This window comes from Mus pahari, chromosome X (genome assembly GCF_900095145.1).
Source record: "Mus pahari chromosome X, PAHARI_EIJ_v1.1, whole genome shotgun sequence".
In the NCBI taxonomy this organism is placed as follows: Eukaryota; Metazoa; Chordata; class Mammalia; order Rodentia; family Muridae; genus Mus; species Mus pahari.
This window is the reverse complement of record NC_034613.1, coordinates 130143628-130155009: the sequence shown is the minus strand read 5'-3', so window position 1 is coordinate 130155009 and position 11382 is coordinate 130143628. Positions and strand designations below refer to the sequence as shown.

The 11382-nt window shown below is 38.4% G+C and overlaps 1 protein-coding gene across 7 annotated transcripts in view; it reads right to left on the bottom strand.

Moving 5' to 3' along the window:
* Nucleotides 1-11382, bottom strand: part of Kdm5c (lysine demethylase 5C) — a 45598-nt gene that overhangs the window by 14032 nt on the left and 20184 nt on the right. For all 7 annotated transcript variants that reach the window (XM_021187756.2, XM_021187754.2, XM_029534506.1 and 4 more), the window contains 4 exons: nt 9734-9915; nt 9476-9638; nt 3136-3255; nt 2836-3030 (listed from right to left, as the gene is read on the bottom strand). In XM_021187756.2, coding sequence (XP_021043415.1) covers nt 2836-3030; nt 3136-3255; nt 9476-9638; nt 9734-9915 — 660 coding nt within the window. The remainder of the gene's footprint in view (nt 1-2835; nt 3031-3135; nt 3256-9475; nt 9639-9733; nt 9916-11382) is intronic.

Here is an 11382-nt window from a genome sequence, read left to right as displayed (position 1 = left end):
AGCCTTGGCTGTCCTGGAACTCACTCTGCAGACCAGGCTGGCCTCAAACTCAGAAATCCGCCTGCCTCTGCCTCCTGAGTGCTGGGATTAAAGGCATGTGCCACCACGCCCGGCTGTTTACTTCTCTTGTCAGCAGTAACTATCATCCTTATTAGATTGCTTTAAGTATTTCAATCAAGAATTTAGTATTAACACTATGGAATATTAAGTACTTAACAATTATTATTCTAGTTTTTAGGTAAGAATATACATCTCATAAACATAAGCATATCTCATTCTACTAAAGGATAACAGAAGAAAACCGGCAACAAGGAAGGATCTGACTACAGACAATTTTGAATCCAAAGTTAGAGAATGCTAAGAAGATAAAGCCCCTAGATTTCCTCACATCACACACATGGGTACATATTGAGTCATCTTCATAAAAATACTCAAAAACACACATTATCTCTTAAAGATCTCATGATTATCGTGTCCAGAGCTCATCTCTGAGTTAAGTGTCAAATGTACAGAATTCTGTCCAAATAGGAAGGTAGGTCTCTATTCTTACAAACTTGATTTTGTTCCTTCATACTGTGACATAGCATGGGGCTATCATTTAATAATGTATAGAATATGACACATGGAAAAGCCAATAAATTTACCAACTAATACAACAACATTACTATAGCTGAAACTTGGCCTAGATCTAACACTCAGCAAAGTTGTGAATGTGTCTTATGTGTATATGTTTTAAGACAAGCTTTGCTATGTAGCCTGGGCTGGTCTGGAACTTAGGGTAATCCTCCTCTATATGCTTGCTAAATGCTGAAATTATAGGCGTGCACCACGATAACCAGCCTGTACATGAACTTTAAACTAAAAATGTATTACCCTGAAAACAGGCCATTAAGGATCCTTTAGGAACTGCATTCTTTATAATTTTTTTCTCTTTTGCAATGCTAGGGATTAAACCCAGTATCTTCCACATGCTAGGTGGTACTCAGCCATTGAGCTCTAATACTAAATTTCTAACATTAGATCCTCATTACAGCAGTTCCCTAACCAGGTAGGTAGAACAGTAATAGCCACTCGGTCACACACAACTGATACACACTTATGGAAAATCTATTGGAGTAGGGTCACTTTCTACTTGACAGCATTATTTTATCCAAGTTAACAGACAATTGGAAATTAAGAAAATAGCTAAGGGTGCTGGAAATATAGTTTAAGAGCATTTGCTGCTATTGCAGAAGACCTGGAAGTTCCCAGTACCCACATGGCAGTTCACAACTGTCATTAACTTCAGTTCCTGGGGATCTCACACCCGTCTTTTGACCTAAACACATACTGTATATACATTAGAGTACGTATTTGCAGGCAAAAATTCTTATACACATAAAAGTAAATCCCCCAGCCCTTTCTGAGACAGGATCTTACTACATAACCTTGGATGGCCTGGAACTCATTCATTATATAGACCAGGCTGTTCTCAAATTTATAGACATCCACCTGCCTTTGGAGTGCTGGGATTGAAGGTCAGCACCATTATGCTCAGTCATAAATTACAACACCAAAAATCTTTTACAAATTAAAAAAAAAAAAAGCTAGATATGAAGGAGCATGCCTAATAATTTCAGGTCTCAGGAGACTGTGATGAAGGATCAAAAGATACCAGGTCTCAAAAAATAAATAAAATACAATTTCCTACGAAACATTCCACATTTTAATTACCTTCTTCATGCATTAATACTACAGACACCAGCAGCTAGTATACTGCAAGGGTAGTAATAGATTCTTTTACAAATATCCAATCACTCAAGTTTTACAACTACCATTACAAATATCAAGCTTAAGCTGGGTGTGCTGACACACACCTTTGATCCCAACACTTGGGAGGCAGAGCCAGGTAGATCTGACTTTGAGGCCAGCCTAATCTACACAGCAAGTTTCAAGATAGTCAGGGCTACATGGAGAAACCCTGTCTCAAAAACAAACAAAATCACGCTTACATATTTACTACCATTTTACAAGGTAGGAAAGTAAGACTATCAGTTATATTTTAAGTAACTTGAAGGGACCAAATGATCAGCAACAGGGATTTTATAGCCTGTCTATTTTAGTGGGTCTTTTGCATAAGGGTAATAGCTACTAAACCATAGCCTGAAATTAATGAACAAATATTCTTTTTTTTTGTTTTTTTTGTTTTTTGAGACAGGGTTTCTCTGTATAGCCCTGGCTGTCCTGGAACTCACTTTGTAGACCAGGCTAGCCTCGAACTCAGAAATCCCCCTGCCTCTGCCTCCTGAGTGCTGGGATTAAAGGCGTGCGCCACCACACCCAGCTAATGAACAAATATTCTTTTTTTTTTTTTTAAAGATTTATTTATTTATTTATTTATTTATTTATTTATTATTTATTTATGTAAGTACACTGTAGCTGTCTTCAGACACACCAGAAGAGGGTGTCAGGTCTTGTTAAGGATGGTTGTGAACCACCACGTGGTTGCTGGGATTTGAACTCTGGACCTTTGGAAGAGCAGTCGGGTGCTCTTACCCACTGAGCCATCTCACCAGCCCGAACAAATATTCTTAACTCACTCAGCTACCTAAAAAGACAAACAGAATTCCCATTTTTCAGATGAGGAAGCTCACCCTTAGTGAAGTAAACTGACCTGTGTAAAGTTGCCAGGTACTGAAAAGACTAAGAATAAAATGTGCTTTTCAATTTAGGTGTACCCAGCTCTTTTCCCTACATGTCAAGAATAATAGAGGCCACATCTATCCCCGGAAGTTACCCTTTTCTTCCCCAACCTTTACTAGCCTAGGATCCCGGATCAAAAGCACCACCACTTACTTTTTCCAACAGAGCCTTTCGTAGACGCCGCTCCTCTTGCACCATAATGAACATCTCCTTATGTACAGCTGCTGCCAGGTTCAGGTCCAGCTTCTCAGGGCAGGCAGCCATCTTGCAAATGAGCTCCTCATGAGAAAAGACACAGTATCTTCGTAGACGGCGGTAGTGCTCAATGCATTGGCGCCCAGCAGGCAGCTGTAGACAGGTTCAAAGTTGAACTTGACCAAGCCTGAAGGAGGCAGTGTATCGGCTTCCCTATCTTTCTGCTTCTCCCTACCAGCCCACCAACTCCAGACTCACCCAGTCAGCAGTGCAAAAGTTGACTGCCTCAGCAAAGTTATAGCCTTGGTTGAAACCACTGTGGTAAGCACGAGGAAAAGTGATGACAAATTCTCCTGCACACTGGTTTGTGCGAACAACCTAAGGGAGGTTAAAAAAAAAAAAAAAGCTAAGACCATGGAGATAAATTGAGGCTTTCAAGTTGTAGGCAACTTGACCTAAAAGCTGGGTCCTAAAGGAGAGAAAGGAAAGCTTCAGGAACGAGTATGACAAGCAAGTCCCAGGTCTCTGCTCTAAAAGGTGATTTGAGTCACAAGTGGCAGGAAATATATGCATGAAATCCCTTCAACTTTCCTAGTAATATTTTAATAAAATTATAAATACCACTTTCTACTAAGATGGCCAGTTTTCCATTTAATATTCATTTTTTAAAAAGATTTATTATATGTAAGTACACTGTAGCTGTCTTCAGACACTCCAGAAGAGGGAGTCAGATCTTGTTACGGATGGTTGTGAGCCACATGCTGGGATTTGAACTCCGGACCTTCGGAAAAGCAGTCGGGTGCTCTTACCCACTGAGCCATCTCACTAGCCCCTAATATTCATTTTAATACAGCTTTGAGAGTCAAATGCTTCTATAATATTTATTATAAAACCACCAGATGCTATTATTTTCTCCTTCCCAGGGCCAATCATATTTATCTCTTCTGATTATTTGAACAATAGCTTTAACCAATTTAAATAATATGGATCTGGACTAAATTAACAGTAGCATTGGCTGGCTAGAACAATGGCTCAGCAGTTAAGAATGTACACTGATCTTGCAGAGGACCAGAGTTAAGTTCCCAGTACCCATACTGAGTGGCTCATAACCACCTATAACTCTAGTTCCAGAGGCTCCAATGCCCTTTTCTGACCTCCACTGGCATCTGCACTCACATACACATACCCTCACATAAACACATAACTAAAAATCTTTTTTTAAAAAATTTTTTTGGTTTTTTGAGACAGGGTTTCTCTGTATAGCCCTGGCTGTCCTGGAACTCACTCTGTAGACCAGGCTGTCCTTGAACTCAGAAATCCGCCTGCCTCTGCCTCCCAAGTGCTGGGATTAAAGGCGTGTGCCACCATGCCCAGCTGTTTGTTTCATTTTGATTACCTGATAATCTAGGGTTCCCTACTTATTCTTTTTTTTTTTTTTTTTTAAAGACCCGAGTTTAGCTTTTTTTTTTTCTTAAGACTTATTTATTATATGTAAGTATATTGTAGCTGTCTTCGGACACTCCAGATGTCCGAATGGTTCGGATGGTTGTGAGCTACCATATGGTTGCTGGGATTGGAACTCAGGACCTTTTGAAGAGCAGTCAGCGCTCTTACCCACTAAGCCATCTCTCCAGCCCCTCCCTATTTATTCTTAAGAAACAAAAAACAACAAAAAAAGCTGAATGAAAGCTCCATTCCAAAAAGTACATAGGTGACATTTATCAACTTGTGAGCTTCACTACAGGATGATCTGAGTAAACCATTTAATCTGGGAAATTCTAGAGGGTTGTTTTCTTCTTACACCAGTCAGATTCTCAAATTCCCCTTCCCTTCTAAAAAATCCTCATACTTTCTGTCTGCAGGAAATGACCCAGTTGTCAACAAACTAACAGGCAAATGAGAAAAGTGGCCAGGATCCAGTATGTACACAAAGATGAATCCTGTTTTTACCCTGATTAGAGTAAAACCACCTTTAACTTTACTAGCTATACCATGGAGATCTCAATCCTCTGTTCTAATTTTTTCAAAAATAAATCTTCAGAAATATGTGAGGCGATGTCACATATCAGATAAAATGATGGAACTCAAGTTTCTTTTATGGACATGAAACCATCTACTATTACCCCCAGAATGCCAGGTACTGCTAAGTACAACCCTTAAGTGATCATAAAGTATTAAATCATAAAGAAAAAAAAGAAAAACAAACAAACAAAGTATTAAATCATGTTAGTTCTTATGTTCTCAGTAGGGGCTCAAGATTCAATTGATTGGGGCTGGAGAAATGGCTCCGTGGTTAAGAATACTTATTGCTCTAGAAAAAAGACTTGAGTTGGGTTTCCAGTACCCACATCTGGCAGCTTACAGCCTCCTGTTACTCCAGGACCAGGGGATTAATCATCTATTAGCCTCCAAGGGCAGCTCCCCTGAACCCCCACCCGTGCTTCACATGCTCATACACATGCACTCACATATACACAAAAGTAAAATAAATCTAATTTCTTAAAAAACAGACTGAATTGTAGTGTCTCCTTTTTAGGGTTAAGACTTTATTGTTGGGGCTGGAAAGATGGCTCAGTGGTTAACACTTGTTGTTCTTATAGAAAAACTCAGATTTGATCCCTAGTACCTACATGGTAGCTCACAACCATCGTAATTATAGTCAGTTCTGGAGATCTGATACTTTCTGACTTCCTCACCCACAAGCACACACATAGTACACGTAAATACATGCAGGAAAAACACTCAGGCACAAAGGTAAAAATAATTTTTTAACGTCAGTTTTAAAAAATTAATTTTATCATTGTGTCCTGTTTTTTCCATCTTTATGATTTATCTTTTTCAAATCACTTTTTGTCATTTTACTGGGTCTCAATAAGGAGTAGAAGTAGCCATTTACATGTTTAATTTGTTTCTTTAACCAAGAAGTTTCACAAAATGTTTTAAAATGAACATTCAATGCACAGTGAAAGGATAAATGCCAGGTTAAGAATCAAATTCTACCTGAAAAGTACATTTTCTTTCTTTCTTTTATTATTATTTATTTACTTGGTGCTAGAAATTAAAGCCATGATCTTTGAGCTATATAGCCATCTCACTAACCTGCTAATATATATCAAGAACCTGGTTTGTTTCAGCTAAGTAAATCTGCTAGAATTCCAGAAAATTTTGAGGCATATCAATATCTAATATAAATCTTCCTATTAATGATGTATCACCATCACATTTTCTTCTTAAATGAGTCAGCCTCAAAACACTTCTTGCTTTTATTATTGCTATGGCTTCCAACGATCAGCAGAAATGTTTTGTAAATAATATCAACAACAACAACTCTATAGCATGCCTCATCCAATGCCTCTGGAATAAATTCCATGATTACATAGATAAAGTTTAGCAGGCAAATTCTTACTCTTTTAAATAGAACTGTGAAATGGATAGCCCCAAATGTTCATCTTTTAAAAATTTGTAGCCGGGCGTGGTGGCGCATGCCTTTTTAATCCCAGCACTCGGGAGGCAGAGGCAGGCGGATTTCTGAGTTTGAGGTCAGCCTGGTCTACAAAGTGAGTTCCAGGACAGCCAGGGCTATACAGAGAAACCCTGTCTAGAAAAACAACAACAACAATAAAAAAACAAACAAAAAAATTTGTGAAACTTCTTATTTAAAGAAACAAATTAAATATATAAATACTTTTACAAACCTTGTCCAGATAATGCAAATGCTAAAGGCTCAGTCTGCTGTTCTATGGTGTCTCCCAACTTATTTTAATTGTTTACTGTTCTCTTTCTTCCACTTGTGGGTACACACCCAAGGCAGGAATTGTTTTATTGACCTACAGGGTCGTGACCAGTGGCTTTACACACAGAAAGTACTTTAGCAATATCCATTTTATAATTTCATAGATGTAAAAACCAAGTTCCAGAGAAGCCTCAGCTAGTAGACCGGGAAAATAATGTTCCTAATTTCCTCTTAAGCTTATTTTTCCAGTGTTACTTTTCTGTTTATATTGTGGTACTTTTAAAAAAAAAAGCACCCCTATCCAAATATGGTGGTACATTTCGACAATCCCAGCATCTGGAAGGCTAAGGTAGGAGAATCACAAGTTTGATGTCAGGCTGAACTACCTAACAAGTTTAAGGCTGGCCTAGGCTACACAGTGAAACAGTAACTCAACCACAAAAAAAACAACAAGTAGTAGTCATTCTATTCTACAGCTTTTAAAAATGAGAAATGGTTCTTCACCACATGGACCCTGGAGATCAAACTCAGGTCTCTAAGACCCACTCAGAGAAGAAGCCCCCTACAAAAGACCAAACAGTGTTCTACTTGTATGAACAAGCAAGGAAGGCAAATATAGAACCAGAAAATTAAACAGGCACCTAGTCCTATAGGATAGAATGGAGAATGACTGTGAATAAGGGGTTTTTCTGAGGTGGCAAAAATGTTTTAAAACTGAATTACAGTGACAACAGCAAACATCTCTAAGGACATCTAGATTATACAATTAAAATGGATGAATTTTACAGAATATAGGTCATACTACAATAAAGTTGTTTCTAAAAAATATAATAGTAGTTATAAACTAGTACTATCAAGAGAAATATACCCAGTATATTTCTAAGCACAAAGGTACTTGGAAAAAGTTTCTTTCTTTGCCTGGTAATGCTAGATCACAGATACTGAACACAGGCCCTTGTGAATGCTAGACAAATATTCTACTGAGCTACAGGCATTGCTTTTGACTCAGCTTCTCAAACAGTTCATGTTATAAGGCACATAACATCAAGCCTGGCTTTTTTTTTTTTTTTGGTTTTTCGAGACAGGGTTTCTCTGTATAGCCCTGGCTGTCTGGAACTCACTTTGTAGACCAGGCTGGCCTCGAACTCAGAAATCCGCCTGCCTCTGCCTCCTGAGTGCTGGGATTAAAGGTGTGCGCCACCACGCCCGGCACATGCCTGGCTATTTTAGAATTCTTTAGTAGCCACATTAAAAAAAAATAAAATATAAATAAAAAAGTTTGAAAAACAGATAAAATAATTTTAATGTATTTTACTTAACAAAGCCAGAATATTGTTGTCTCAGTGTTTAGGTAGTAAACAAAAGTATTCATGAGATACTCTATACTATACATTAATACTAAATCTTGAATTATAACATCCATTTTATACTCTCAGTACATCTGATATGGGACTAGACACATCTGAAATGCTTGGTGGCCACATGTGACTAATGGGTATTAAGCTAGAAATACATACAAGAAATTATAAATTCAGTTTTACTGATATATCAAACTTGACATCAAAAAAAAAAAAAAAAAACCCACCACAGAAATATAACATATGTTTAGGATAGTTTGAATAGGGAATGATCAATTTTTCATTTTTGGGAAAGGAGATATGCTTTTTAAAAATAAATGACCTCTCCTCCCAAAGGAAGGGCAGTGTGTATGTTGGGGGTGGGGGACACACAACATGACATGGCACAAAGACTTAAACAAAGCTTTAATATAGTGGTCACCAGTTCCATCTGTGCTGTCACAAATAATAGGATTTTATCCTTTTTAATGGCTGAATAGCATTCCAGTGTGTATATTATATATTACTTTTTTTAGTTGATAAACATCTTAGGCAGCTTTTCTTGGCTGTTTTGTAAATAGTGTTACAATAAACATGGGAGTGCAGATATCTTTTCAAAATGCCAATTTTGTTTCCTTTGGTTATAGAACCTGTAGTAGAATTGCTACATCATATGGTAGTTTTATTTTCAAAGGTTTGAAGAACTTCCCTGTTTTTACTACAATATTTGGGGCTCCCACATCATTGCTAGTGTTTATGGTCATTTTGCTATACTGGAGACTGAACCCAGGGCTTTGTGCATGCTAGGCAAGTGCTCTACCACCTGCTTTCATCCCTTGGCTGTCTTTTTTTTTTTTAATTTATCAAAACTTTAATGTACAAAACTTACAAATAAAAAAATCACCACACAAAACTGTAGCCTGCCAAGTTAAAATGAAAATCACAGGTGATTTGGATTAAAATGTATACTGTTAATCCAAAGAGCCCAGAGATACTGAAGAGGACAGGCTGGGGAGATGGCTCAGCGGATAAGAGAACTTGCTACTCTTGAAGAGTTTGGTTCTCAACACTCACATAGTGGCTCATAACCACCTATAACTTCTATTCTAGATTTAACACCCTTCTCTGGCCTCCATGGGCACAGCACACACGTGGTGCATATACAGAAACACAGGCACACACATACACACAAAAATATATAAAATTAAAAAGAAAAGCAAAAAGACTTTCTAAACCTGTCCTTTCTCCATTTCCCTTTTTTACTAGCTAGAACCTAGAGATGATAACAAGCTATCCCTAAGGTAGCCTAAAGTATCCCTCAAACCCATGGAAAGAACTCACTATCACATTGCATATCTAATCAACCATGATGACCACAGACCTCAAAACAACCATACCTACAGCCCAATCAAGGCAGAACAGGAATAAGAAAAAGCAGGGATAAATCACAAGTGAAGACTACAATTACTAGCACAAAAGTCATCAGTACATCATTCCTATACCTTGCTTATGGTTTCTGGGCACTCACCGGCACACCATGGGACATGAGCGTGTTAGGATTCATGAGGGTAACAAGTTGGTGAAGGAGATCAGGCTGGCTATCAAAAAGCTCAGGTGTCAGCTTCTTCATCACTTCTTCCAAGTGTTCTGCTGCAAGTGATGGGACTCCATACCAGGTTTTTGGCTCACCCCTGCTCAAGTTAAAGAGGATGCAGAATGGTCATGTGCATAGTTATGTAGAGGGATCACCCTGACTACCTCCCCAGCTTGCCATAGCCCCACTCACCAGTGGAGGTAGTTAATAGAGTAACTCCAGTGATCTTCAATATGCCAGCAAAAGGCTGAGAAGACCATTCCCACATACAGCCACGGTACCTTCATGCCAGATATATCTGCATTGATGTGGCACAGTACAGACTGCTCCAATACAGGCATCACATTCAGGTTCCAACCACTTGTAGCATACTCCTGTCAGGTCAAGTGTTTGTACAGAAGGATGAGGATTATGCTAAGGAACTGAGTTTCTGCCCCAGGACTGAGGATTGAACTTTGGACTCACAAATGCTAGGCAAATGTCTTATCACATCACTGTAACCTGAATTCTTTCTACTTTGAGACACAGTCTCACTAAGCTACCCTAGCAGGCCTTGAGCTTATGATCCTCTTGCCACAACCTCCTGAGTAGCTGGGGATCATAGGTGAAAACTACCAAGCCCAGCATTTTTTTTAAAACATTTTCTTGAGTGTGTGTGCGTGTGTGTAATGTATTTTCAATGTATGTTTGTGTGGGTACACAAGTGTGAATATACATGTGGAGGCCAGAGGTCAACATCAGGTATCTTCCTCTATCATTCTCTATGTTATTTTTTGAGAGAGGACCTATCACTGACCCCAAAGTTCAGCAATTGCCAAAACTGGCTCTGTCTGCCTTCCCTCAGCACTAGTAGTTAAAGAGGTAAGCTATTACATATGGCTTTTATTTGGTTTCTAGGGATCCAAATTTGGATCCTTGTGCTTACAGAACAATCACTTTACCAATTAAGCCATCTCTTTAGCCTCATTTTTTTTTTGGTTTAAGACAAAATCTCATTCTGTAGCTCAGGCCAACATCAATGTCACAGTAAGCCACCTGAGCCTCTTGAAGGCTGAGATTACAGATGCTGAATGATCAAACAACAAGAACTTAGTTATTTGCTTTCATACAGGGCGTCTTAATATTGCCATCATACCAAACAACATATGAGTCTTCTCTGCTTCTTTCCCCCCCAAATGTACACACAGGAATTTTCAATTCAATTCACTTTAATTTTATAAAGATTATGGATATGCATCTACCATAGGCCTGCTCTGTTAACTAGTTTTCAACAAGTCCTAGGAACTAGAAGTAGTACATACCAGTTAATGTTAGCAATTAGGAGGTTGAGACAGGAAGTTCTCAAATTTGAGGCGAGCCTGGTCTACACTGAAATAGCCTTTGTCAAAAAAAATAAATGAAACTGTATGCAGCAGTACATGCCTTTAATCCCAGCATTCAGGAAGCAGACACAGACAGACCTCTGTGAATTCAAACTCAGTCTGGTCTACATAGTGGGTTCTAGGCTAGCCAAGGCTATAAAGTGAAGCCCTGTCTCACCAAAACAATATAACAAACAAAGGATAAGTCTTTCTAATAAATAATGCTACATAAAATGATGTAGCTATATGCAAAAGAATAAAAATAGACTCCTACTCAGTAATAAAAGTAAACTATAAACAGATAAAAGCTTAAATGTAAATCTTAAAACTACAGCTAGGCAGTGATGGCATACACCTTTAATTCCAGCACTCAGAAGGTAGAAGCAGACAGATCTCTGAATTTAAGGTCAGCCTGGTCTACATAGTGAGTTTCAGGACAAGAGAGAGAGAGAGAGAGAGAGAGAGAGAGAGAGAGAGAGA